At 41.5% G+C, this 27,769-nt stretch overlaps 1 protein-coding gene across 2 annotated transcripts in view; it reads right to left on the reverse strand.

Annotated features, from left to right (window-relative positions):
- CLSPN (claspin) overlaps positions 1–22,365 on the reverse strand; it is a 38,266-nt gene extending 15,901 nt beyond the window's left edge. Inside the window, exons 1-12 of one of the 2 annotated variants that reach the window (XM_064363679.1) lie at positions 22,244–22,365; positions 18,230–18,338; positions 17,280–17,728; positions 16,220–16,381; positions 15,462–15,539; positions 15,055–15,127; positions 13,862–13,970; positions 13,097–13,674; positions 5,227–5,418; positions 3,034–3,287; positions 1,389–1,408; positions 1,223–1,287 (exon numbers count right to left, since the gene is read on the reverse strand). In XM_064363679.1, coding sequence (XP_064219749.1) covers positions 1,223–1,287; positions 1,389–1,408; positions 3,034–3,287; positions 5,227–5,418; positions 13,097–13,674; positions 13,862–13,970; positions 15,055–15,127; positions 15,462–15,539; positions 16,220–16,381; positions 17,280–17,728; positions 18,230–18,338; positions 22,244–22,267 — 2,113 coding nt within the window. In that variant the 5' untranslated portion in view covers positions 22,268–22,365. Of the gene's footprint in view, positions 1–1,222; positions 1,288–1,388; positions 1,568–3,033; positions 3,288–5,226; positions 5,419–13,096; positions 13,675–13,861; positions 13,971–15,054; positions 15,128–15,461; positions 15,540–16,219; positions 16,382–17,279; positions 17,729–18,229; positions 18,339–22,243 lie in introns of both variants that reach the window. The other variant, XM_012439864.2, reaches the window with a different exon arrangement.
- Between the last annotated feature and the right edge of the window lie 5,404 nt (positions 22,366–27,769).

Here is a 27,769-nt window from a genome sequence, read left to right on the forward strand (position 1 = left end):
ATATTCATTATCCTCAAAGAAAAGAATTTTCAACCCAGAATCTCATATCCAGCCAAACTAAGCTTCATAAATGAAGGAAAAATAAAATTTTTCACAAACAAGCAAGCACTCAGAGATTTCATCACCACCAGGCCTGCTTTACAAGAGTTTCTGAAAGAAGCACTATACACAGAAAGGGACAACCAGTATCAGTCATCCCAAAAACTTACCAAAAGGTAAAGAGTATCTCCATAATGAAGAATCTATATCAACTAATGGGCAAAATAGCCAGCTAGCATTAAATGACAATATTAAACTCACGAATATCAATATTAATCCTAAATTTAAATGGATTAAATGCCCCAATCAAAGACACAGACAGACAAATTGAATAAAAAGTTGAAACCCATCAGTATGCTGTATCCAGATCCATCTCATAAGCAAGAACATACAAAGACTCAAAACAAAGGGTGGATGGAAGACTTACCAATTAAATGGAGAGCAAAAAAAAAAAAAACACAGGAGTTGTAACTTTCGTCTGTGACAAAATAGACTTTAATAGTAACAAAGACTAAAAGAAACAAAGAAGGACATTACATAATGGTAAAAGGATCAATGCAACAACAGGAGTCAATGGTCATAAATATATATGCACCCAATATAGGAACACCCAGATACATAAGACAAGTTCATAATGACTTATAAAGAGACTTGGACTCCTGCTCAATAATAGCGGGAGACTTTGACACCACATTGTTAATATTTGACGGATCAACGAGATAGAAAATTAACAGGGACGTCTATCATTTGAATTCAGACCTGGAACAAGTAAACTCAGTGAATATTTATAGAATTCTTTACCCCAGATCCACAGAACATACATTTTTCTCAGTACCACATTATACCTATTTTGAAAGTGACCACATAATTGGAAGTAAATCACTCTTCATCATTTGCATAGCATTTCACAGACTTAAATGAAATATTGGTTGGCTGTTTGTTTTTTTCTTCCCTTATTCCTTCCTGTCTCTGCTGTTAAGCACAATTATCGGCATAAAAGAGGTTCTTAATACCTATTTTTAGATTGCATTCCAGCCTGGGCAATAGAGCAAGACTCCTGTTCTCTCTCCCCTTTTTTGAAAAAAAAAAAAAAAAAAAAGGAAACTTACAGTATTGCAGTCCCTAAATATCAAAGCTGAGGGACAAAAGAAATGTCAAGTTCTGCACAAGAATCACTACTTACCCAGTTTGCTAGGCTGTTTGCCTGGGTTTTCATCTGTTTCTGATTTTTCTTCAGTAGGAAAGTAACTGCAAAATAAGAAGGTAAATTGGTTCAGTATCTTTTCTTATTTTTTACAGGAAGGACAAATCCAAGGCAATTTTATATTTTTTTAGAGAGAATCACTTACCCCATCTTGGAAGAGCTGTCCTTAAATAGAAGTAAAGTAGAATCTGATGAGAGAGACTTGGGAACAGAGAGGAAGCCAACTGACTTGCCAACTTCACTACTGCCATCATTATTTTCTTTATCCATTTCTTTTTCATCTTTGGTTTCTATTTCTTCACTACTAAGAAGGAACTCTGCAATCTTTACCAGTCATGCCACCACAAAACAAAATAATACAAGTCAAAAAATTTAAAAGCAAATAAACTGTTAGCCTGAAATATGGCTGCTTGGTTACAGGTCACATTTTAAATTCAAAAAGGTCAACTTGAAGGAAGTTCCATATGACCATTATCAACATAATGTTCCCTGATACTTCTAGAACTTTTTTGTATTGCTTTTTAACTTTTACCATCCAGAAATTGCTAAGATTATGAAGGACAACTGCATTATCATTTTATTGAGGCAGTAAGAGGTTAAACAATCAGTTTGCAGGCTAACTACTGATCACAAACAAAGCACAGACTGGGACAGGCGGTACAGTTCAGCCATTGCTTTCTTTCTCCTTTACCCCAAATTAAATATTAACTCAAGTTGCTGGGTGTGGTGGCTCAGCACTCTGGGAGGTCACAACAATGGGAGAACCCTTGAGGCCAGGAGTTCAAGACCAGCCTGGTCAACATAGTGAGACCCTCTTCTCTTAAAAAAATAAAGAAATAAAAATAAATTAAAAAAAAATTAACTCAAGTGATCCCAGCATACAAAAAGGAAAGCCTTTCCCCCCTCTTTTTTTGAGATGAGTGTCTCACTCTGTCACTCAGGCTAGAATGCAGTGGCACAATCTCAGCTCACTGTAACCTTCACTGCCCTGTAACCTTCACTGCCCAAGTTCAAGCAATTCTCCTGCCTCAGTCTCCCGAGTAGCTGGGACTACAGGTGTGTGTCACCACACCCAGTTAATTTTTGTATTTTTAGTAGAAATGGAGCTTCACCACGTTGGCCAGGTTGTTCTCAAACTCCTGACTCAGATGATCTGCCCACCTCAGCCTCCCAAAGTACTGGGATTACAAGCATGAGTCACTGCACAAGGCCCCAAAAGGAAAGCTTTTTAATACTTAACAATCGTTATCATCACCTGTCTTCCCTAGGCAGAAAACAATACTATGGAATAAGGGCAAGAGGTTCTTCTATAAATGCCTTCTTCAACGAAGAATGAAAATAACTCAGAAAGGCCTCTGCCTCCTTGAGAATTTACTCTAGACCTCAATCTGGCCAAGGTTAAGACCGCTTTTTAATCTGATAGAGAAACCTAAATAAACAACAAAGATAAAATTTCCTGCTAATACAAAGCCATTTTTAATATTAGCATTATTATATTAAAACATATAAACAGACAGGTGGAAGCCAAGCCAATGGTATTCTGTCAGTACCACTGAATACCTGTATTGATATATAATAATGATATTTAATGGTACTGAACATCTACAGATATTCAATGATACCGACAGAACTGAATGTACTAAGATTTAGGCATATATGAGGTAGTTACCCTTGCCATGCCCCAAAATCTCTTATACAATTGAACATGCTTATTATACTCTTATTCAGATCTGACTTTTTCTCTCATATTCACCATGACCAAGTAACAAAACAACATAATTGCCAGAAACCTCCTGATTTCCTTCTTCTTCCTCTTCTTTCTCCTCCTCTTCCTCTAGTTCTTCCTCTTCTTCCTCTTCTTTCTCTACCTCCTCTTCTCCATCTTCCTCAGACTCATCTGTCATTTCTTCCTCTTCCTCCGATTCTTCCTCAAACCCATCTTCATTATCTAATTTAAATAGCGCTTGGCGCTTCTGGCGTTCCTCAAACCTTCGGAGTTTCATTGCCTCTTGCAGTTTAGCTTTTAGCACCTGAAGCTTTTCACCTGAACAGAAATGTAGAAATGCTCTAGTCATAATACAACAATTAAGTATGCATTTTAGGCATCTCCAGAAGTATTCTAGTCACATCCCAAAAGGAAAATCTGAGACCTTAGTATTCTGGGCTTTTTTGTTATTTGAACACATGAGGATTATGAATTGAAGTATCAAAGAGAACTTCTGCTCCCTGGGATAGTATACTACTCAGGGATTATAAAATCGTTGTTCAAAAGAGAAAAAAGGGGGTAGGGAGTGGAGCTTCAAAAGTCTGTGGCTCAAAAGCCATGAAGAAAAACACTGATAAATTTACCTATGTTAAAGAAAAAGAGAAACAACTCAAGAGTAAATGGATAAATTATATGAACTGGCAGTTCACAGAAAAATAAACATATATTGTTGATAAACAAATTAAAAGTAATGCTTAACCTCACTGCTAACTAAAGAGCTACAAATCAAAATAATGAGATACCATTTTCAACATGTTAGTTCAGCAAAAATTAGGTTTGATAATACCTATTATTAACAAGAGGAAACAGGAACTCATACACTGTGATTCAGAGTGGTAGAACCATTCTGAAAGACAACTGGATAACATATATTAGAATGTGATATATATCACAACAATTCTACTGTAAGGAATTTTGCAATTAACATACCAACATATATCTGGTACTATCATGTAACACTGGTATGCAATGGCAAGAATTGGAACAAACAAGACGTCCATCAATAGGAGTATGGCTTAATGAGTCATGTTGTATTCATTCAATGGAATATTATGTGGCCATTTTTAAAAAGCCTCAAAAACAACTTAAGGTGGATCTGAGCTCTGGAGTTAGGTGGTCTGGATTAGATTACTGGTCCTACCACTTATTAGCTGTGTAAGCTTGAACAAATGGCTTAAGTGCTCTGCATATGAGTTTCTTCATATACAAAATAAAGATACTAATGTTATTTACCTCATAGGGTTGTAAGGATTAAATGAGATAAAACATATAAAGCACCTAGAGCAACGCCTGACAGGAAGTAAATGTTCAATGCTACACACATTCACAAAAAATGGTACACGGATAAAAATACTCCTATAAGGACACACAAGAAATTGTTAATAGTTATCTTTGGGAAGACTAATTTTTCATTTAATACCTTTTTTTTCAGTGTTTAAAACTGTTTTCCATGTGATACATTACTTATGATTTCAAGGTGGGGGTGAGAGCTGTCCTTACTACAGTTTTAAAACAAAAAAGCATATTACAAAGCAAAATGCATGTTATGATCACATTATTAGGTGGGTTGTTTTGTTTTGGGTTTTTTGAGACAGGGTCTCTCTGTTGCCTAGGCTGGAGTGCAGTGCCACAATCATGATTCATTGCAACCTCAACCTCCTGGCTCAAGTTATCCTCCCATCTCAGCCTCCCAAGTAGCTGGGGCCACACATGCATGCCACCATGCCTGGATAATTTTTTTTTTTGGTAGAGATGAGGGCTCACTATGTTGCTCAGGTTGGTCTCCAACTCCTGAGCTCAAGCGATCCTCCTGCTTTGGCCTTCCAAAGTTCTAGGATTACAGGTGTGAGCCACTGCACCCAGCCCTGTTTTTGTTTAAATACATATATATATGTGCAAAGAGGAGAGTTTGAAAGGATACACAATATGGTTATAGAACCTGTCTCTGATAGATTAAGTTTTTTGTTTATTCTATATATTTTTCTACAATGGATATTTATTATTTTTTATAAGACAAATGATATTGTAAAAAATAAAGTCAGCTTGTCCACCCCATACCTCTAGGTGTGCTACACGTGAATCATGCCAGAGATACTCCTGTCCAAAGTCTCGAAGGAAAAATATTCTATAACTTTTCATTATAAGGTTTTCAATAGCCATGAAGATCTGCTAGAATACAAAGCAAAAACCAAAAAACAAAACCTGTGGGCTCAAATACCTGGTTTTGTGTGGCTTGCTCCTTCCAGCTTCTTAGGTGCCAAAGTCACAGATACCACATCTGCTTTTAGCTCTTCCTTTCCATCAGTGCCCACTTCTTTCACTATGACGTTCACATTCACTGTATGACCAGCCCTGGGTTTGGCTGCTGGATTAGCATGCTTCCAGAAACGCTGCTTCAAGTCTTCCAGTTCTAAACCCAAACACCAACCGGTGTGTCAGTTTGCCACGCTCAGAACTCTTTCCTTTAAGACTTATAAGCTAAGTTTTTTTTAGCTGAACAATGATGAGGAAAATCACAAACACAAAGAAATAAAAAATCCCTTGCTACTAACTCCTGAGTCAAATTCATACAACTTAACCCAAACTAATGGACTGTTCCAACAATTCTTCCTCAATGTTTCAAAAATCAGACATTTAAGACAGAAATTTATACCTGAAATTTCCAAATATGTGCAATTCTCTTGAACATTCTTTAAAAATTCTTTAAAAGTATTAAACTGGTAGGAAAAAAATATCACAAATCTCAACTATTCAAGGGCTTAATTTTCCATGAGTTTTAGTCTCCTTTTTAAAATTCCCTATTTGTTGTTGTTTGTTTTTGTTTTGAGACGGAGTCTCATTCTGTTGCCCAGACTGGAGTGCAGTGATGCGATCTCAACTCACTGCAACCTCCATCTCCCAGGTTCAAGTGATTCTCCTGCCTCAGCCTCCTGAGTAGCTGGGATTACAGGAGAGCGCCACTATGCCCAGCTAATTTTTTTGTATTTTTAATAGGGACGGGGTTTCACCATGTTGCCCAGGCTGGTCTTGAACTCCTGACCTCAGGTGATCTACCCACCTCAGCCTCCCAAAGTGCTGAGATTACAGGTGTGAGCCACCACGCCCAGCCAAGTTTTGTATTTCTTTAGAAACAGGTTTTTGCCATGTTGCCCAGACTGGTCTTGAACTCCTAGACTGAAGTGATCCACCCTCCTCAGCCTCCCAAAGTGCTAGGGTTACAGGTGTGAGCCACCATACCCAGCCACTTTTCATTTTTCTTTTTAGAGACAGAGTCTTGCTCTATTGCTCAGGCTGGAGTGCAATGGTGCAGTCACAGCTCACTGCAACCTTGACCTCCTGGGTTTAAGCATTCCTTCTACCTCAGCCTCCCAAGTAGCTAGGCCTACAGGTGCATGTCACCACACCTGGCTTTTTTATTTTTTTGTAGAGACAGGAACTCGCTATGTTGCCCAAGCTAGTCTCAAACTCCTGGCCTCAAAGCAATCTTCCCACCTCAGTTTCCCAAAGTGCTGGGACTATAAGCATGAAACTTTGGTTAATTTTTAAAAATGAACTCAAATCATACTTCAGTATTTTTGTGAATAGCATCTAGATTTTTTTTCCCCTAGAGGGTCTTACTAGAAAAAGAGAAAAATGAAGGAAATCTTTTTATCCTGAGGTCCCCAACATTATCAGCAGCAAAAACCCAACTCTAAAGGATGGTATGTTTACAATGGCAAACAAAAGAGTAGAGAGACAAGCTGTTAAGTCTGCCTATTTTGCAGTGGTTTAGTAAAGTTGAAAGCAACAGGTGGTGGCAGGGAAAAGGGAACAGAAATAGGCAGGTTATTATGGGTGCCTCTAGAGTAAAAGAAATGGTTGGGTGGGAAGATTACCTGGGACTTAAAATAGCAGTGAGGCAAGAGGTACCTTCATTTCATAACTGGAGAAAGCTAGGATCCTCAAAGCTCTTCCTCCCCCAACTCATTGGATCAACCACTTTCTTTGGCCTTTATTACATGACACAGCCATCACTGTCTTCATCCTAAAATTCCTGTTCAAGTTCCTCACCCTCCATTAGTCTCCATCACCTCTCATCTCCTTTCTTAAGTGAAAAGTCTCTGCCCTAGTTTGTCTCTACAAGCAGCATGAGAACTGTTCTCATTCACGTTGCTCTGGTCCAGAAAGCAGAGGAATTAGAGGCAGAAATTATTCCATATGCTATTGCAAGCAACAAAAGTAATATATTTCTGACATCACAAAATTTAAATTTATATGCATTTTCTCATGGAAACCTTATTCTATATGAGGTAAGGAAACTGAGCTGTTCCCACTGTTTTTAACCCCTTCCAATGCATCCAGCACACCAGCTACCAGATTTAACTTCCTAAGATGAGTATCTAACTGAACATTTCCTTTGCTGAAAACCTTTCAATGGTCCTCTACTTACAAAGAGCTAAAGTCCAAGCTCCTAGCATGGCATAAAAATCCTGAATGATCTGGGCTTTGATGACCAATGTCCTTGCTATCTTCACTTCAGTCAGCCAGAACACCCTGTCTCTGACATTTGCAGGTCCAACTCCTCCACCAAAAAAGCCCTCCCTCACCCCTCTGCCTTAGTATCTCTACTGAGCTCCTTTCAGAAACTTCTCTGATTTCTAGGCTCCAAGTAAGGTACCCTTCCTCTAGCTTCCCAATGCACCCTCAACTACATACCTTGATCATAGCACTGACCATCCAGTATTGTAATGGTCTGTTTGCCTGCCTATCACTCCTATTACACTTTAATTTCTTTGAGAGCAGGGAGTGTTTTACCTGTATACACAGCATCCAACACAGTGCTAAATAAAATTTATTGCATGAATGAATGAATATTGATTCTAAGTTCATGTATATTATGGCTGGTCTGAAAACTCAAATTTCATGTCAATTATTTCTTTCTTTCTTTTTGAGACGGAGTCTTGCTCTGTCACCCAGGCTGGAGTACAGTGGTGCGATCTGGGCTCATTGCAATCTCTGCCACTGAGGTTCAAGTGATTCTTCTGCCTCAGCCTCCCAAGCAGCTGGGACTGCAGGTGTGCGCCACCATGCCTGACTAATTTTTTTTTTTTTTGAGATGGAGTCTTGCTCTGTAGCCCAGGCTGGAGAGCAGTGGCGCAATCTTGGCTCACTGCAACCTCTGCCTCTCGGGTCCCGGTTCAAGCAATTCTCTTGCCTCAGCCTCCAGAGTAGCTGGGATTACAGGCACACACCACCATGCCCAGCTAATTTTTGTATTTTTAGTAGAGACAGGGTTTCACCACGTTGGCCAGGCTGGTCTTGAACTCCTGACCTTGTGATCTGCCCACCTCAGCCTCCCAAAGTGCTGGGATTACAGGCGTGAGCCACCGTGCCTGGCCCATGTCAATTATTTCTAAAGGAAAATATGTTCCAAGTTAAAAAAATAAGTGCTTAACATGTGCCAGGCACTGTGCTAGGTCCCTTTATAAGCCAAATATAATGTTGGAAAAATTACCTAACCTCTCTGAGCCTCAGTCTCTTCATTTTGCAAAATAATACCTGGGGCTATAAGAATTAAGAAAGACAACTAATAACTAATAAAGAATGTACCAGTGTCTAATATAGTTGGTACTCAAAAAAGGTTTCTCCCTTTCCTATCAGTCTAGGACTGTTTAGATAACTTTTAGTCCCATATAACAAAATCTCTCCGTCAGTGTTCCAGACAACAGCTCACTCTCACGCTTCTTTGCTAATGAAGCTATGCTAGTTCTGCTAACTCTGCCAACACAACCTCCAGCCCTGGTCAAACTGACTTTCACATCTTCCCATTACACACCATGCAGAGCTCTTTCTTTCTCTCCATTTCCAAAGTCAACCCATTCAATTAACAGACTCACTGAGCATATTTTACATACCAGATATAGTGACTGACAAAGCACCTGCCAATAAGCTGTTTAATGAAAGAGAATCTTGTGTGTACATGTTTTTTTCTCTGAGACAAGGTGTTCTTTCTATCCTCTCCATCTCCAAAGTCAACCCATCCAATTAACAGATTCACTGAGCATATTTTACACACCAGATATAGTGGCTGACATAGCACCTGACAACAATAAACTGTTTAATGAAAGAGAATATATATGTATTCATGGGCTCAAGTGATCCACCCACCTCAGCTTCCCAAAGTGCTATGATTACAGGCATAAGCTACTGACTGCACCTGGTTTAATGAAAGAGTCTTGGCCAGGTGAGGTGGCTCATGCCTTTAATCCCAGCACTTTGGGAGGTCAAAGCAGGCAGACCACCTGAGGTCAGGAGTTCGAGACCAGCCTGGTCAACATGGTAAAACCCTGCCTCTACTAAAAATACAAAAATTAGCTGGGTGTAGTGGCAGGGGCCTGTAATCCCAGCTACTTAAGAGGCTCAGGCAGGAGAACTGCATCTCAAAAGAAAAAAAAAAAGTCTTGATGTGAACCATTTCACTAATAATAGTAGAAGCAGCAACCACTTTTTGAGTGCTTCTTTACCCATTTGCATGCATTATTTCAACAAATCTTCACATACCCACAACCAAGCCTTTGCTTGCTTGCTTTCTCTCTCTCTCGCTCTCTCCCTTCTTCCATCCCTCCTCTTTCTCTCTGTCTCTTTTTCTTTTCTTTTCTTTCTTAGATGGGCTTTCATATCCTGCCCAGGATGACCTTAAACTCCTGGGCTCAAGTGACCCTCTTGTCAGGTCTCCATATGCAAGCCTGGAGCCTGAAAGTCTGAAGTCCTGCTTGCCTCAGCTAATCGTCTCCCACCCGCAACCTGCATTTGCCATTGTCCCTAGTGGCCCAGCGGAGCTTCCCCAGACAAGCTCCTCACCCAACCTTGCCATTTTAACTGTTATTATAACACTCTTATCCCACCCACCATTGTAACTGAACTTATGGTAATGTATACTCCTTGCCCCTACCCCCACCACTGTAACTGAGCTTACTCTGTAACTTTCCACTGCCCACCCTAAACCTATAAAACCAACTCCTATCCCACTGCCCTTTGCTAATGCCCTTTTCCGCCTTAGCCTACCTCCACCCAGGTGAATAAACAGCCATGTTGCTCACACAAAGCCTGTTTGGGGGGGTCTCTTCATTCAAAGCCCGCATTTTTAATATTTGGTGCCAAAATCCGGGACAGGGGAACTCCTATGGGAGACCAAATGCCCGTCCCTGTTCTTGTGCTCCCTCCATGAAGAAATCTACGTACCGACCTGGGGTCATCAGACCTGCCCACAGACGTACACCACCGGCTATTTTGGTAAGCAGTTTTTCTTTTTTGCTTTCCTATTCTTTTGTCTTTCCCTTTCCACTTCCTCCCCGTGAAACCAAAAGGGGGAGGAAGTGGAAAGGGAAAGACAAAAGCAGCTGGGTTGTTGCCCCTTTTCCTTGTCTCTGCTGCCTTTCCAGAACCATGGGCAATCGTCCATCCTCTATCCCTCCCTCCTCTTCACTGGCTTGTGTTCTAAAAACCCTCAAGCCTCTTCAACTGTCTCCTGACCTAAAAATTCGAACGTCTCATCTTCTGAAATACTGCATGGCCACGATACAAGTTAAACAACGGCTCCAACTGGCAAAAAAATGGCACCTTTGACCTCTCTATTTTACAAGATTTAGACAATTTTTGTCACAACACAGGCAAATGGTCTGAAATTCCCTACGTCCAGGCATTTTTTACACACCAATCCCTCCCTAATCTCTACTCCTTCTCTTCCCTTCCATCTGCCCCTCCTTCCTCTGCCAGTAAGCCAAAATCCTGCTTGTCCATCAACCCTTCCAACTTTTCTCCTCCCCACCTGTCCAAACCAGGCCCTAATCCAGAACCTAACCTCACCCCCAAAAGCCTTCCTCCTCTTCCTCTGCCCACAACCCACTTCCTTATGCCTCTCCTCTCACCTCCCTACCTCATTCTCGGCCCAGCTTATAGTTTAGTCCCGTGGCTACCTCCTCTGCCCCTCCCCAACAATTCCTCCTTCCACAGGTGGCTGGAGCCAAAGGCATAGATAGGGTGCACATTTCTTTCTCTTTGTCCAACTTTTCCCAAATTGGCCACTGGGTTAGGCTCCTTTTCATCAAAGCCTCCAATACTTAACCCAGTCCTATAATCTCACCTGGAGTAACTTAAATGTCATCCTTCTACTCTCACCCCTAAAAAATGCTTAATACGCATTTTATCACCCAATCAGTCCCTAACATTACAAAAAGGTACAGAAATTAAAATCTGGCCCTCAAACCCCACAACAGGAATTAAGCAACCTCACCTTCAAGGTGTTCGATAATAGGGAAAAATCTGCCCAGCAGCAGCACATCTCAGAACTACAGATGCTTGCCTCTGCCATAAGACAAACCCCAGCCGCACCGCCGGCTCACAAAGACTTCAAAGCGCCCAGACTGCAGCGCATCCAGCCGCCCCTCCTGGACCTTGCTTCAAGTGTGGGAAACCTGGCCACTGGGCCAAGGAATGCCCACAGCCCGGGATTCCTTCTAAGCCCTGCCCCATCTGTGCAGGGCACCCACAGAAAGTCGACTTTCCGACTCACGTCGCTGCTCCCAGAGCTCCGGAAGCTCCAATCCTCAGCTTGGCAGCTAAAGACTAACGCTGCCCAAGCATCTCAGAAGCCCCCTGGACCATCAAGGACACTGAATTTCAGGTAACTCTTATGGTGGAGGGTAAGTCCGTCCCCTTCTTAATCAACACGGAGGCCATCCACTCCACGATGCCTTCTTTTCAAGGACCTGTCTCCTTGGTCTCCGTAACTGTTGTGGGAATTGACAGCAAGGCCTCCAGGCCTCTAAAAACTCCCTAAGTCTGGTGTCAATTAGGCCAGCACTCCTTCCAAATTCTTTCCTAATCATCCCCACTTGTCCAGTTCCCCTGTTAGGCCAAGATATCATAGCAAAATTGTCTGCCTCCTTAACTATTCCTGGGCTATGGCCACACCTCATTGCCTCCCTCTTCCCTGAACCCATACATCCCTCAATAGCTCCCCTTATGTCCCCCTACCTTACTCCTAGGGTGTCAAACAACGCCTTCCCATCTGTTGCTACAAGTCACTCGCCCCTCATCATCCCCTTAAAACCTAACCACCCTTACCCTGCCCAGCCCCAGTACCCGATTCCATAACAGGCTTTAAAAGGTGTAAGCCTGTTATCACCCATCTATTACAACATGGCCTTTTAATTCACCTTCCTGCTTCTTCAGCATCTATACTCAAAGGGGTATCATGTATCCCCTTCCAAAGCCCAAATTTCTTCCCCATCTGTTATAATCTTTTGCCAGCATACATGCACTCTCCCTGCCAACCGTATCCAGTTAATTTCCCAAACCCCAACCCCATCTACCAAACACCTTCTCTCCTTCCTGGGTGTGGTTGCTACTTTCACCTCTGGATACGAGGTTTTGCTATTCTAAGTCATTGTATAAACTCACTAAAGAAAACTTATTCAACCCTATTAATCCTAAATCCCTTCCTCACGCCTTAAAAACAGCTCTAAAAACTGCTCCCTCCCTAGCTCTCCCCAGCTTGTCTCAACACTTTTCATTATACACTGCTAAAATCCAGGACTGTGCAGTTGGGATTCTTACACAGGAGCCAGGCCCACCGCCTGTAGCCCTTTTATCCAAACAACTTAACCTAACAGCCCTGGGCTGGCCCTCATGACAACGCACAGCAGCAGCTGCCACTCTAATACTCTTAAAATCCCTCAAAATCACAGGCTATGCCCCATTTACCCTCTAGCTCTCACAACCTCCAAAGTTTTCTCTTTACACCTCACACACTTTCAGCCCCTCGCCTTCTCCACCTTTATGCAGTCGCCCCTACTACTTAAACCACACCTGAAAAAGTCTGTTTCTAATGTTTTCTGTCTAACTGCTCAAATTCACCGTACTCATTTACTTTTACATGCCCTGCCAAATTTCTCTAAAAGGGACTCTGCCCATATCTGGAACAAATGTAGGATAAATCACATGTGGTTATTGGTTTCTCCTGTGTTCTCTGTCCTCAACAGTGGCCAATAATCAAAAGCTGCCAGGATAATCACTCCAGGGAGGCTCCTCACAATTTAAAGGATTACCTCTGTTGGTTTTAGGTTCATCAAGTATCACAAAGGAATCTTCATCAGCACCTAGCTGTGGTTTAATGGAAACATCTACTCCCAGTTGCTTAAGTCTATCCAGAGTAAACCGTCTCACTTTTTCAAGGGGCACAACTACTGATGATTTACTTTGCTGCCCAGTCTCTTCCACTTTCTCATCTGTTTCTTCTGGTTTTGGGAGGCCTTCGCCCTCCAGGACATGAGGTTCAAATGCTACAAGCCCTCCAAGCTGACATTCCTCACTGCGATTGTTCCCAAGGAAGTTGGATTCCTGTTGCAACACTGAGCTGTTCCCAGGTGAAGATCTAATGTCACTCTGCTTCTGTTTCTCCTGAATTTCTTGCTCTTCATTTTCTACCAAATCCTTCCTGCAAGACTCATCTGATCCAGCAGTGATCCAAGTTTCCTCTGAAGCCACAGGGAGTGTGTTAATTTCCACTTCATTTTCTGTACCTGTTGTCTGCTCAGAACTTTTACTATGGTGATCACTGTTCATTTCAGTAGTATTTGCAGTGTCTATGATTTCTTTGTGATGGCTTGACTGATATTTAGATGACCTAGAGAAGAGAAAATGAGCTGGAGTTGAAAATTATCCTAAATGTGAAACATTCTTAACCCTTAGCATATAATAAATCAGTTAAATCAGTTTTAAGGGAGTGAGAAATCTGAACTTTTTATCCCATATGTTTGATACAAAACTGAAAGTTCATGAAAATTATAATCATAAGGAAAGAGGGTTCTTACTTCAATAGTGCCATGGCATTGCCCTGGCAAGTGGGCCGGGGTTTACGTTTGAAGAAATCATGAATGGTTTTATTCTCAGGCATATGATATGGAAGATTAAGTGCAGACTCTATAAGAGGAAATAAAACAAGTAAATATATATACTGTATATTCTAAGATGTCACTACATATTCAGTTAACCAAACACAATAATAACCAAAGCCATCACTAGAAATAGAAAACGCCTCTTGAACAAAGAGCTAAGTACAAAAGAACTCCTTAAAGACCAGTGGCTTTTAAACCTAGCTGTGAAATCAAAATGATCCAGGAAGTGTTTTACAAATACAGATTCTTGGATCCCATTTCAAATCTACTGAATCAGAATCTCTGTGGGGCCTAAAAATGTATATATAGTAGCCCCCCCTTATCTACAGGGATACATTCCAAGATCTGCAGTGGATGCCTGAAACTGCAGACAGTACCAAACCATGCAGTGTATTTTTGATCTGATGACTGAGAGGGCTACTAACTAACAGGCAGGTAGCATATAGAGCATGATACACTGGACAAAGGGATATTTTTAAATTCCATGGTCCATGGCTGACCACAGGTAACCAAAACTGCGAATAAGGGGGGATTACTACCTCTCAAAAGAATCCTGACACAATCAGTCCACAGACAACCATTAAAAAATTTCCTCCGGCCGGGTGTGATGGCTCACACCTGTAATCCCAGCACTTTGGGAGGCCGAGGTGGGACAATCACAAGGTCAGGAGATTGAGACCATCCTGGCCAACATGGTGAAACCCCATTTCTACTAAAAATACAAAAAAATTAGCTGGGCGTGGTGGTGCATGCCTGTAGTCCCAGCTACTCGGGAGGCTGAGGCAGGAGAATTGCTTGAACCCAGGAGGCAGAGATTGCAGTGAGCCAAGATCGTGCCACTGCACTACAGACTGGGCGATAGTGCAAGACTCTGTCTCAAAAAAAAAAAAAAAAAAAGTCCTCCTTACTTCCACTACAGTTCTGAAAATTTCTTCAGTTTATACCAATGTTCCAAGGGCTTTAGAACAATGGCCATTCACCAAGATCAATTCTAAACTTAATATTATAACCTGAGTTCATATTAGAAGTGTTAAAAAAAAATAAGTCTCCAAGTTGAGCTTACAAAGAAATACTGTGACTTTCCCTCAAAGTTTACTGAGTTGCATTACCTCGAATAAGGCGCTGAGTCTCACTATGCAGTTGTTTTAATGCTTCTTTACTTAACTTGGCTGCCTTTCTTTCCTTAAAGAAAACAAAAAGTGAGACTACATTAATTATATGAATATCCAGAAAGACAGATATTCATCTCTCAAGAGTTTGCTCTCTCCAAGAAAAGAGGAGAGGAAATAGTAAGCACAAGTAAGCCTAAATGCAGTAAAAACTCAAGGAACTAACTTATTCCCAAGTCTCAGAGAATTCGTTCAATCCAATTCATATTTGTGTTCCTACTATGTTCAAAGCAATATGATGGGTAACAGAAAAACATGATAGACCAAATAAAATACTTATCCCTAAGAAACCGATAATCTCCTGTGTAAAGAGATCAATGTGACTAATATACAGGGCTTTACCTCACCTTCCTCATGGTTCCTTTTGATAACTCACTTTCTTCCTCAAATGAATGGACCCCACTCCCCAAAGATGGTTCTTTTTTCTAAAAGAAATGGCAGGTTGATTATTAACACAAAAACAAAATTCAAATAAGAGGATGCTTTAGTTAAAGACTACTTTTGTAGTCCAACAACATATCGTGCTACATTAATAAATCAATAATCATCAAATAGAAATTATTAAACACAGCATTCTATTATGCTTGGAAAACAAATTAGATATCTCAAATGGAGTTTGGACCCTTATTTCTTTTACCTCTGCTTACATCTTTCCCTAAAGAGGGATGATGACTCCCAGGAAGCTGAAGAAAATCTTAGGAAGAAAAATTATGCTTCCAAACACTCGGGACAACAATGTTTTGACTAATGCCTCTCTTGATACCCTTCCTGAAACCCTATAGAGTTTATTTCTCAAAGGTCATAGGATTGCAAAATTTATCTCTCTTCCCTATTATTTACCTGCATCTTACTATACCATCAAGTATCTTACTTTTTTTTCCCCAACATTCCTTAAAGGGTAATAACAAAGTGCTAGTTTCCAAAGAAGTTAGCATGTCTATCACTTGTACTGCAAGTTTCCAAAATTAACAGCTGAAAAACTTAAATCAATTGACACATATTTTTCTTCAGTTAAAAAAAAAATTAAGTTTACACCAGTAAATTAAAAATATAGCAAAGGTCAGAAACAGTTGGTTAACTCTTAGTGCAATCATGCTTTACTTGCCTTGTGCTTTTTTACTTTGTTTTTCACAGCTGCTCTTATTGATTCTAATGATTCTTCATCTTCCAATGGAGAGTTATTTTCATCCTCCAACCCAGTTTCAAAAAGGTCTTTATCCACAAGAAGACAGCCACTGTCATTAAATGGCTGTTCTACATCATCTTCCTAGGTAGCATATAAACAAAAAACATAATCCAATCATTTCAAAATCCACTATTTCACAACATCATATGGCAGTTTGGATCAGGCCAGAAAAAGCCCATGTTTCATCAACAGACGAGCATATAAAATCTAGAACATTCTCACTGGTTCCTAACTCACAGTTATCCTTTGAAGTCCAAGTGGTGATTTTATGCAACTGTCCAAAACTAACTTAATAAACTTTTTTTTTAGAAAAGTCAAATACTTATTAAGCAATTAGTTTATAAATTCAAGGATGGTTTTTCTAGTTAGCAAACAAGACTTCTGACTGATAGATGCATAAAAAAGCCTTCTTTCAAAGTTAACTTCCATCAGATCAGAGGCAGCAAAGAATTACTCCATGGGCTCATAAAGAAAATCAGAAACCTATTTATTTGGAAATGTCCTCTGTATACCCAAAATACAGAATAAGACCAATAAGTTTTTGTTGTTGTTTGAGACAAGGTCTCACTCTGTGTCATCCAGGCTGGAGTGTAGTGGTACAATTACAGCTCATTTCAGCCTCGACCTCCTGGGCCCAAGTGATTCTTCTACCTCAGCCTCCCAAGTAGCTGGGACTACAGCCACCACACCCAGCTAATTTTTAAGTTTTTTGTAGAGGCAGGATCTCACGCTATTGCCTAGGCTGGTCTTGAACTCCTGGGCTTAAGTGAACCTCTGGCCTCGGCCTCCCAAAGTACTGGGTTTAGAAGCATGCACCACTGCACCTGGCCAAGACCAGTTATTTTAAATCCTATTCTCAACACAAAATAGCCAATTCAAAGCAATATTTGGAGAGTAGAAACAACCTCAAGTACTAACAGCAACCTCTTCTAAAATGTTAATCTATCCGAGCAATAGCAAATTATTCTTTAAAATGTACCTGATTTTTTGTTTCCTTCTTTTTTAGCCGTCTAATTTTTTCCATTTTTCTCTCCTCTTTCTCAAGTCTTCTTTTTGATTTTATTTTTGCTTTTCCTGCAGTTCCTTCTTTATCATGTGTCTGCTTTTTGGAACTCTTTCTGTCAGTGGTAAAGTCCATAGAGTTTCCAGAATGAAGACTCAGCTCTAAACAAGGTTTCACTTGGGCTTCAAGATTTTCCTGATACAAAGACTTCTCCATGTAACTTTCATCACTGTCTGCCAGAGTTTTGTAAATCCTTTTGATTTTTGTATTTTTCCCAGCATATAAATTCTCTTTATTTTCCTCCTCAGCATTGTCATAGGTAGTTTTCTCTGGAGAGGCATTTGTGTCCTCTGTTTCAGAATCACTGTCTTGTAGAACCTTCCTGTTTTTCAACTTCTTACTTACAAATATCTCTTCATCTGAATCTGAAAACATTTTTTTCAAATTATATTATCATTTGATCTTTCTCCTAATCCCACTACTCTTCAAAAATATATTTAGTTATGCAAGTGATATATCACATTGTGAAATTCTGTAACTACTATTAAGAACTGATTGTAGCAAATCTAAAAATACATTTTGAAAAACATTTTCCCTGAAAAAAATGTCTCTTACTGAGAAATGTAATTTTATATATATTTACAATGTGTAAAGTTGTTCTAATCCTCTAGCAGGTGTTAACATTCCTTTTATTATAGAATGAATGCAGTTAACCAGGCAATGTGGTAGCTATTAGACATTCAACAATATAAAAGAAATTCGTAGTTTCAAAAAGGTACAAGCACTGTTATTTTGCTTTTATAGTAAAACAAACAATAAGGGGCATTAATAATGTAATAAATCAAGAGAATGATGAAATTAATCCAATCTACTTACAATCAAGGCTCTCGCATCCTATTCCTAAAAATAAAAATACTATTACAAACCTCCTTCACTCAAGGATCCAGTTGTTTCATAGTTGCCCTGTCCACTATCTGAAGGACTATCTGCTTCCTCTTGTGAAATGACTTTTGGATTGTTGATTTCTAGGTGAACCTAGAAAATGACAATTACTTTGTGTTAACCAGCAGGTGACCGAAAGCTCCAAATACATGACACATAAACCATCATGGGATCATCAACCTGAACTAAGGAAAGAATCAAATACAATGGTTCCTTGAATGGATGACATTTAGAATTACTGGACAACAAACTCATTTTTCACCTTTGAAGGATGATAACAGAACCAACTCTTTGAGGAATGATTAAAAAAATGAAAAGATCAAGCATTTATTATGACTTTTCTATGTGAACTGTTCCCCAAAATATCCAAATGACTGATGAGGGAAAGTTTCTCATTGATTAGAGAAATATCCTAATCAATGAAGAAATAATAGAATTAGATTATCACAATTTTATCAACCCTCAATTATTAAACAACAGACCTAGGCAATTATCATTATTGACTGCTAACATCATCAAAAGAGGAACAACCAGACATTATGTGCTGCCCAATAGAAGTGCCCAATGCTAGCTATAAAGTATTCCTGACAAAACAATCAACTCTGAATCCTATCAAGTCTCTAGATCTAACTACCCATTTACAGGAACTACAGGGAATAGAAGAACATGTTGGATAACACCACAGAGATTCAATCTAGATGTGGGAAACTCCACAAGTCAAACTGGGCTATTTCTTTCTTTTTAATTTTTCTTTCTTTCTTTTTTTGAGATGAAGTCTTGCTCTGTCACGCAGGCTGGAGTACAGTGGCGCAATCTCAGCTGGGATTACAGGCATGCACCAACACACCCAGCTAATTTTTTGTATTTTAGTAGAGACAAGGTTTCACCATTTTGGCCAGGCCAGTCTTGAACTCCTGACCTCAAGTGATCCACCTGCCTTGGCCTCCCAAATGCTGGGATTACAGACATGCGCTACCTCGCCCAGCCAGTTTAACAATATATTGCAAAGAAAAAAAAGAGAGGGAGAGGGACCCATAAAGAAAGTTGATACACAAGAGATACACAAGCGAATGTATATATGTGTGTACGTATGTATATTTCTATATAGTTATATATACACACATGTATATTTCTATGTGCATGCATGTAATGTATATTTCTACATACATATATGTATGCTTCATATATTTATGTATATCTTAAAATTTTTACATATATCTATATATACACATATATATTAATATAAACAATTGCAATATGCCAACTGTGGATGATTCAAAAAACTAAAAATATAAAAAAATTATGCTAAAATGGCATATAAAAATAAATGAAATATCTATGCGTCAAAGAAATCTAAACACTGACTAGATACTTCTTAGGTGTGGTAATAATATTGTAGTTGTCTTTTATGGAAAGCCCTTGTCTTTTAGATATGCACACTAAAATATTTGTGGTTAAAATAATATGGTATCTGGGATTTTCTTCCAAATAATCCAGTAAGAGGAAAAATGGGTAGGGGTATAAATGAAACAAGACTGGTCATGATTTGATAATACAGGTTGAACATCTCTAATCTGAAAATCTGAAATCCTTCCAAATCCAAAACATTTGATCACTGACATGATGCCACTGGGTGAAAATTCCATACCTGATATCCTATGATGGGTTGCAGTAAAATCTTTGTTTCATGCACAAAGTTATTTAAAAATACTGTATAAAATTACCTTCAGACTATGTGTGTAAGGTGTATATGTAATATAACTCAATTTCATTTTTAGACTTGGGTCCCTCCCCTAAGACATATCATTATGTGTATGCAAATATTCCAAAATCCAAAATAATTCTGAAATTCAAAACTCTTCTAGTCCCAAGCATTTCAGATGAGAGATATTCAAAACTGGAGTCGAAGTAAGGTGATGGGTTCATTACACCAGCTTTTCCATGTTTGTATAGATTTGAAAATAAGACAGTATAAGAAGTCACAAATAAAAATCTAAGGAGCAGGGTTATGTTAGGTGACTTGATCAGTTAGTGACCAAGCTACTCTAAATGCCAAGTCTACCTCCTTGATGTTCTTAGGGCTCTGAATCAACTTATTAATAAAGGGATAAATATGAGCTTCGGGGCACAAAGCCTCACCCTAGTGGCTTCTCGAAAAATTATTAAATTGATTTGAATGCTTGGTATTCAATTTTTTTTTTTTTTTTTTTTGATACGGCGTCTCACTCTGTCACCCAGGCTGGAGTGCAGTGGCAAGATCATGGCTCACTGCAGCCTTGACCTCCCAGGCCCAAAGGATCCTCTCACCTCAGCCTCCAGAGAAACTGGGACCATATGCGACACCCGGCTAATTTTTGTATGTTTGTTTTGTAGAAACAGAGTTTTGCCATGTATCTTACGCAGGCTGGTTTTGAACTCTTGAGCTCAAGCAATCCGATCGCCTTGGCCTCCCAAAGCGCTGGGATTGCTGAGAATTAATATGTATCAACTGACGATCCTCTCAACAATCCAAAGCAGTAAAACTATTACTTCCGTTTGTGAATGTGGAAACCAATTTTAGGTAACCAGACAGCTCAAGGAATAGGGCTGCTTTTAATCACGATTCTCTTCTAGGCAATTTGCAGCAATGTCAAAGGGCAGGGCCAGGAACAGGATGGAGTCAGGTCTCAAAAAAATTCAGTAATCAAAATAAATAACACATTAATGCAATTATTTTTCAAAAAATTAAATCTCCATGAGACCCCTGCCAATAATAAAAAAAAAGAAAAAAAAAAATCAAATCAACAGAGGCTAGACTTGGTGGCTCACGTCTGTAATCCCAGCACTTTGAGAGGCCGAGGTGGGCAGATCACCTGAGCTCGGGAGTTCAAGACCAGCCTGGTCAACATAGTGAAATCCCGTCTCTACTAAAAATACAAAAATTACCTGGGCATGGTGGCATACGTCTGTAATCTTAGCTACTTGGGAGACTGAGGCAAGAGAATCACTTGAACCTGGGAGGAGGAGGTTGCAGTGAGCCAAGATCGAGCCACTGTACTCCAGCCTGGGCCACACAGTGAGACGCTGTCTCCAAAAATAAATAAATAAATAAATAAATAAATAAAAATCAACAATCTACGGCTCATGACGTCAGCCGTCCGCCTCTGTAAATAAGTTTATTGGAACCAGGGGCGGGATTAGGGTGAGGTGAGTGAGGCAGGGTCCCGCAAGAGCCTGGTCGGATCTTGTCTTTGTTTAAACGTCTGATATTTTGTTCAATATCAAATCATAAAATGTTTTGCATTAATTTTGGTTTTTTAAAAATATTGCATTAAAATATGAGTTTCATTTGATTACTGAGGGTTTTGGCACCCCTTTAAATTTTGCTCCTAAGGCGAGAGTGCCTTGCCCGAATCCGGCCCCAGAAAGGGCACAGGTCTGGAAACGTGTGTTTTTATGCCCAATTTCACCAAAGAGCTGCCAGCCACCAGCCAGGAGCCCCGACTGTGACTTCCCCACTCCGGGCCCCGTCGGAAAACGCGAAGGGCCAGCGCGCGATGACCTCCAGGCCCGCTCCCAAGCCCAGCGTGGAGCTCCCTAACATAACACTCTCGCCCTCTATTTGCCGAGAATCCCGCCCCGCACCCTGGCGGCCCGGTTCGGCCAGAGCCTCCTGGTTTTCGGGGCACCCTGAGGGGAGGAGCTTCCGCGACAGGAAACGCGCCAAAGGGCTGGGCGGGCGGCAGAGATGGGCTGAACTGCAGGCACCGCGCGCCGCAGAGACCTGGAGCTCCACGGCCAAGGGGCCCGAAGCACCGGAAGCCCGACGGCGGCACGGGACGCCCATTCGGAGACCATCCCTGCTGAGTCGCGAGGCCGCGGGAGCGGGCGCGGTGAACGCCGGGAGCCGCAGTAGTACCGCCCGGGAGCCCCGGCTCTGCCGGATCTACCCCAGCCCTACCTAACCCCTCGGCGCCGGGCCTTCGCAGCCCCGGTGAGAAGCGTGTGCATAAACTCACCTCGGAACCCGCCTCGCCCGTCATGACTCCTGCCTGCACAGCGCTCCGCTAGGGATGGAGCAGTCTCTGGTTCCCTCAGCCGGAGCGCAGCGGCTACCACAGTCTCCAGCCCGGCAGCACTGTTCGAGCTTTCCCGCCCAGAGTGGAGACCCCACCCCGATAGGATAGTTTGCACCAATCCAGAGGGGGCTTTCGAGCGAGGCCCCGCCCCCATCCGACTCACCAATCACGCAGCGCCTCCGGCCGCCCAATCTCATATAACTCAGGCTGAGTTGGCGGGTGGTAGTGACTATTGGCTGCGGAGCCTGGGCCACCTGGGGGTGCGCGGGGTGCGGTGCCATAGGTACTAGGCGAGCAGTGGTCTTTGACCATTGACACTTACTTAAATATCAAGTGCGATTGGAGGAGTGAGTCTTCCAGGAAAAAGTGAGCTGGCAAACGGTACCTGGGCACCTGGGAGTGTCCTGTATCTGAACCTTTTCAGAGGGATTCCAGGGTCCCCGTGGGGATTTTCTCTACTGACTTCATTTCTGGAACAGCTAAATCCGGTCTGCCTCTTGCACATGACACTTATCATTGAGTATATATATATATATTTATATATATGCACACACACGAACATACTGTTGTTGGGTTTTTTTGAGATGGAGTCGCCCTCTCTTGCCCAGGCTGTAATACAATGGCGCGATCTCGGCTCACTGCAATCTCCGCCTCCCAGGTTCAAGCGATTCTTGTGCCTCAGCCTCCCGAGTATCTGGGATTACAGGCACCCGCCACCTCGCCCAGCTAATTTTTGTATTTTTAGTAGAGATGGGGTTTTACCATGTTGGCCAGGCTGGTCTTGAACTCCTGACCTCAAATGATCCGCCCGCCTCGGCCTCCCAAAGTACTAGGATGACAGGCCTTAGCCACCACTCCCAGCCCAGTTTTATTTATTTATTTATTTATTTATTATTTTTTTTGAGGTGGAGTTTCGCTCTTGTTACCCAGGCTGGAGTGCAAGGGCGTGATCTCCATTCACCGCAACCTCCGCCTCCTGGGTTCAAGCAATTCTCCTGCCTCAGCCTCCTGAGTAGCTGGGACTACAGGCATGCGCCACCATGCCCAGCTAATTTTTTTTTGTATTTTTAGTAGAGACAGGGTTTCACCATGTTGACCAGGATGGTCTCGATCTTTTGACCTTGTGATCCACCCACCTCGGCCTCCCAAAGTGCTGGGATTACAAGCGTGAGCCACCGCGCCCGGCCCCCCAGTTTTATTTTTTAAAGAGGGCTGGGCGCCTTGGCTCATGCCTGTAATCTCAAGGCTTTGGGAGGTCGAGGTGGGAGGATGGCTTGATCCCAGGAGTTTGAGGTTAGAATGAGTTGTGATTACTCAACCACAATCCAGCCTGGGCGGCAGAGCAAGACCCTGTCTCTAAAGAAAAATTTTGCGGGCTTCTCAGATACCAGAGTATAGTTTGATAATCTTTATAATTTTATGTAGTGTTAATTTGAGGATGTAGAAAGCCCTCATCACGCCTAAAGGGCTTTCTACCTTTAAACAAGGCTGGGAAAAGAATTGAAACTCCGGGCTGGGCGCGGTGGCTCACGTCTGTAATCCCAGCACTTAGGGAGGCCAAGGCGGGTGGATCATGAGGTCAGGAGTTCAAGATCAGCTTGGCCAAGATGGTGAAACCCCATCTCTACTAAAAATACAAAAACTTAGCTGGGTGTGCGGGCAGGCACCTGTAATCCCTGCTACTCAAGAGGCTGAGACAGAGAATTGCTTGAACCTGAGAGATGGAGGTTGTAGTGAGCTGAGATCGTGCCACTGCACTCCAGCCTGGGTGACAGAGCAAGACTCTGTCTCAAAAAAAAGAATTGAAGCTTAAGTTTATCCGAGACAATTCTAATCCCAGTTTTGCCACTGTGCTGGCCATTATTTTTTGCCCCTCCACATCAATTCTCTGTCCTTTCTTTACCCTGGTGTGTGTTGAGGCAAGGCTGACCTCTCCACTGTATTATCCCACCTCCCTTGTCCTCTGGCTTCTGGTTGGGTCAGGCCCATGTAAAGGTTATGTAAGGAGAGCAGAGGCCACCAGGAAAGAAAAGTCAGAGTATTTATTGATTTATTGCTCATTTCACCCTCCATGGTCACATTCACTGCTAGTGTGGCCAGCTTGGCCCAGCTTGCCCAGGACTTTCCTAGTTTTTGTTTTTTTTGTTGTTGTTGTTTTTGTTTTTTTTTCTGAGACGGAGGCTTGCTCTGTCGCCCAGGCTGGAGTGCAATGGCATGATCTTGGCTCAATGCAACCTCAGCCTTCTGGGTTCAGGTGATTCTCCTGCCTCAGCCTCCCTGAGTAACTGAGATTACAGGCATGTGCCACCATGCCTGGCTAAGTTTTATGTTTTTAGTAGAGAAGGGGTTTCAACACGTTAGGCTGGCCTCAAACTCCTGACCTCGTGATCTGCACGCCTCAGCCTCCCAAAGTGCTGGGATTACAGGCATGAGCCACTGCACCCGGCTGACTTTCCTAGTTTTAGCACTGAAAGTCCTGCATCCTGAGAACCTCCTCAGTCACAAGCCTACCATATGGCTGCTTTGTCAACCAATCCACTGGCCTCCTCTTCTAAGTTTCCAGCTTTAGCTGGATTCAGAAAAAGCTCCCTCTCTACATCTTCATTTCTTTACCTCCTCACCATCTCTGAACCTACTTCTGTCCCCACCAAGAGCCCATCATCCATCTGCTTCTCTTTTTGTGTCTTGGTTTATCCACCTTTTCATCTACTTTACTGTTAATTTCTACATCGATGATTCCCAAATATACATCTATGGCACTTCCCATCATATGTGGAGGGCTAACGTTTATTGACGCCTTACTCTGTGGCAGAAACAATTGCAAGGATTTTATGAGCATTATCTTATTTAATCTTCAGAGTAAACTTGTAAGTAATATTATTATCTCTTTTTTAGAAGAGCAGGAAACCAAACTTTTAAAAGGCTAGGAACTGGTGGAACCAATTTTCAGATCCTGCTCGATGTGACTTCAGAGCTCATACACCTGAGAGAGACCCTGCCTGAGCATTCTCTGTTATCCCTTCTTCTCCTGTGCTGGTTTCCCTGATAACACCAACCTTTGCCTGAAATTTTATTTATATCTCTTTGTCTGTTGTTGCTCCAAGAGGATAGGCACTTTGTTTTCTTTGCCTCTGTATCAGTGCTATCTAGAATTGTCTTTCTTAAATTTGAGCATGCATCAGAGTAATCTGAAAGGCTGGTAAAAATAGCAATTGTTGGGTCCTACCGCCAAAGTTTCTGATTCGGTATGTCTGAAGTGGGGTCCAGGAATGCATATGCTTTTTTCTTTCCTTTTTTTTTTTTTTTTTTCTCCCAGAGTGTAGTGGCATGATCATAGCTCACTGCAGCCTCAACCTCCCAAGCTCAAGCAACCCTTCCACCTCAGCCTCCCAAGTGGATGGGACTACAGCTGTGCACCCCCATGCCCAGCTAATTTTTTATTTTGTAGGGACAGGGTCTCATCATGTTGCCCAAGCTGGTCCCAAACTCCTGGACTCAAGCAATCCATACTTCTCGGCCTCACAAAGTGCTGGGATTACAGGCATGAACCACCATGCCCCGCAGGAATGTATATTTCTAACAAATTCCCTGGTGATGCTAGTGCTGCTGATCTGGAGACCACACTTTGAGAATAACGGGCTTAGAACATCCCAGGTTTAAGATAGGGAAACTGATAAATATTTGTTGAATTAATTAATTCATTCACTTGACAACTATGACAACTTGACAACTTCTTGGACTCCCTCTGAAAGTGAATAAATGAAATAATATTCCTTATATTAGTATTTTCAAATATCTTTGGGGAGCACCTCTTCACTCATCACAGAAGCTAAGAGAGAAAGCTCCAGTTTGAACAATGGATGGACAGAGGTAAGCTAGGAAAGGAAAACCTTTTATTCATTGTTTATTGTGGTAAAACCTATATAACATAAAATTTACCATCTTAACCATTTTAAAGTATGCAGTTCATCACTTCTCAGCCTTTTGGCTAAGATCAAGTGTAAAGTATGCAGTTTAGAAGTACATTCACATCATTCACATTGTTATGCAACCGGTTAATCTTCAGAATTCTTTTCTTTCTTTCTTTCTTTTTTTTTCTTTTTTTTTTTAAGATGTAATTTTGCTCTTGTTGCCCAGGCTGGAGTACAGTGGTGCAATGTCTGCTCACTGCAACCTCCACCTCCAGGGTTCAAGCGATTCTCCTGCCTCAGACTCCCAAGTAGCTGGGATTTAGGCACCCACCACCATGCCTGGATAATTTTTTGTATTTTTAGTAGTGATGAGTTTTCACCATGTTAGCCAGGCTGATCTCGAACCCCTGACCTCAAGTGATCCCTCTGCCTCGACCTCCCAAAGTGCTGGGATTACAGGTGTGAGCCATGCCCCTGGTTTAGAACTCTTCATCTTTCAAAACTGAAACTCTATGCCCATTAAACAACAGCTTCTCATTCCTCACATTCCCAGGAAACCTTTTATTTTACACATTAACTTGTGCCAAGATAAAGTGAGTCTCTATTTAGAATTAGCAACCTATATTCTCAATTTTGGTGAATGAACCATAATCCACTCACCATTTCAGAAAGCTGGGAGTTACTTTGACCTCTCTGTCTCTTCATTGTTGTAGTAATTCAACAATGAGGCACAAGTTGATACATGGCAACAAAGGAAACATCTGGAGTGCTCACTTGATGAGGATTAGCCTGAATCTGTCCCATAGAGGGCTTCATGAACTTAGATAAGTAATTTAATTTCTCAGAAACTTGTTCTTTTTTGGAGGCTGGGCACAGTGGCTCATGCCTGTAATCCCAGCATTTTGGGAAGGCAAGGCGGTTAGATCACTTGAGGCCAAGAGCTGGAGACCAGCCTGACTAACATGGTGAAACCTCATCTCTACTAAAAATATAAAAATTAGCTGGGCATGGTGGTGGGCACTTGTAGTCCCAGCTACTTAGGAGGCTGAGGCAGGAGAATCGCTTGAATCTGGGAGACAGAAGTTGCAGTGAGCCGAGATTGTGCCACTGCACTACAGCCTGGATGACAGAGCGAGACTCCATTTCAAAAAATGAAAAGAAACTTGTTCTTCTTTTTTGTAACTAGAAAACATTGGATGAGATCATGATTCTCAAATAGGTTTAATGGGCAGGGCACCCGAAAGTATAGCACTCCAGAGGAAGCATTTTGCAGTACTGATGCTGTTAATTTGGTCATATGAATGAAGAAACACTTTTATGTAGTAGGATATATTATTATATCACCAAAAAAATCAAAAAGCAATTCTGAAGTTACAAGTCTGGGAAAAAATCAGCCATGGAACTTAACATGCTCAGCCATTTCTAAAAGTGCTCTATGTGTATGTGCTCCTTGGCAGACAAAAGCAGAAACCAAAGGCTTAAGAAAGTTTAGAGGGAGATAATTGACTCAATTATCTGTTTTGTTTCTTTTTCTGCAAATTGAGGAAGGCTACTA

The sequence above is a fragment of the Aotus nancymaae genome, unplaced genomic scaffold (assembly GCF_030222135.1).
Source record: "Aotus nancymaae isolate 86718 unplaced genomic scaffold, 86718_ANA_hifiasm-v0.15.2.pri h1tg000053l, whole genome shotgun sequence".
Classification (NCBI taxonomy): domain Eukaryota; kingdom Metazoa; phylum Chordata; class Mammalia; order Primates; family Aotidae; genus Aotus; species Aotus nancymaae.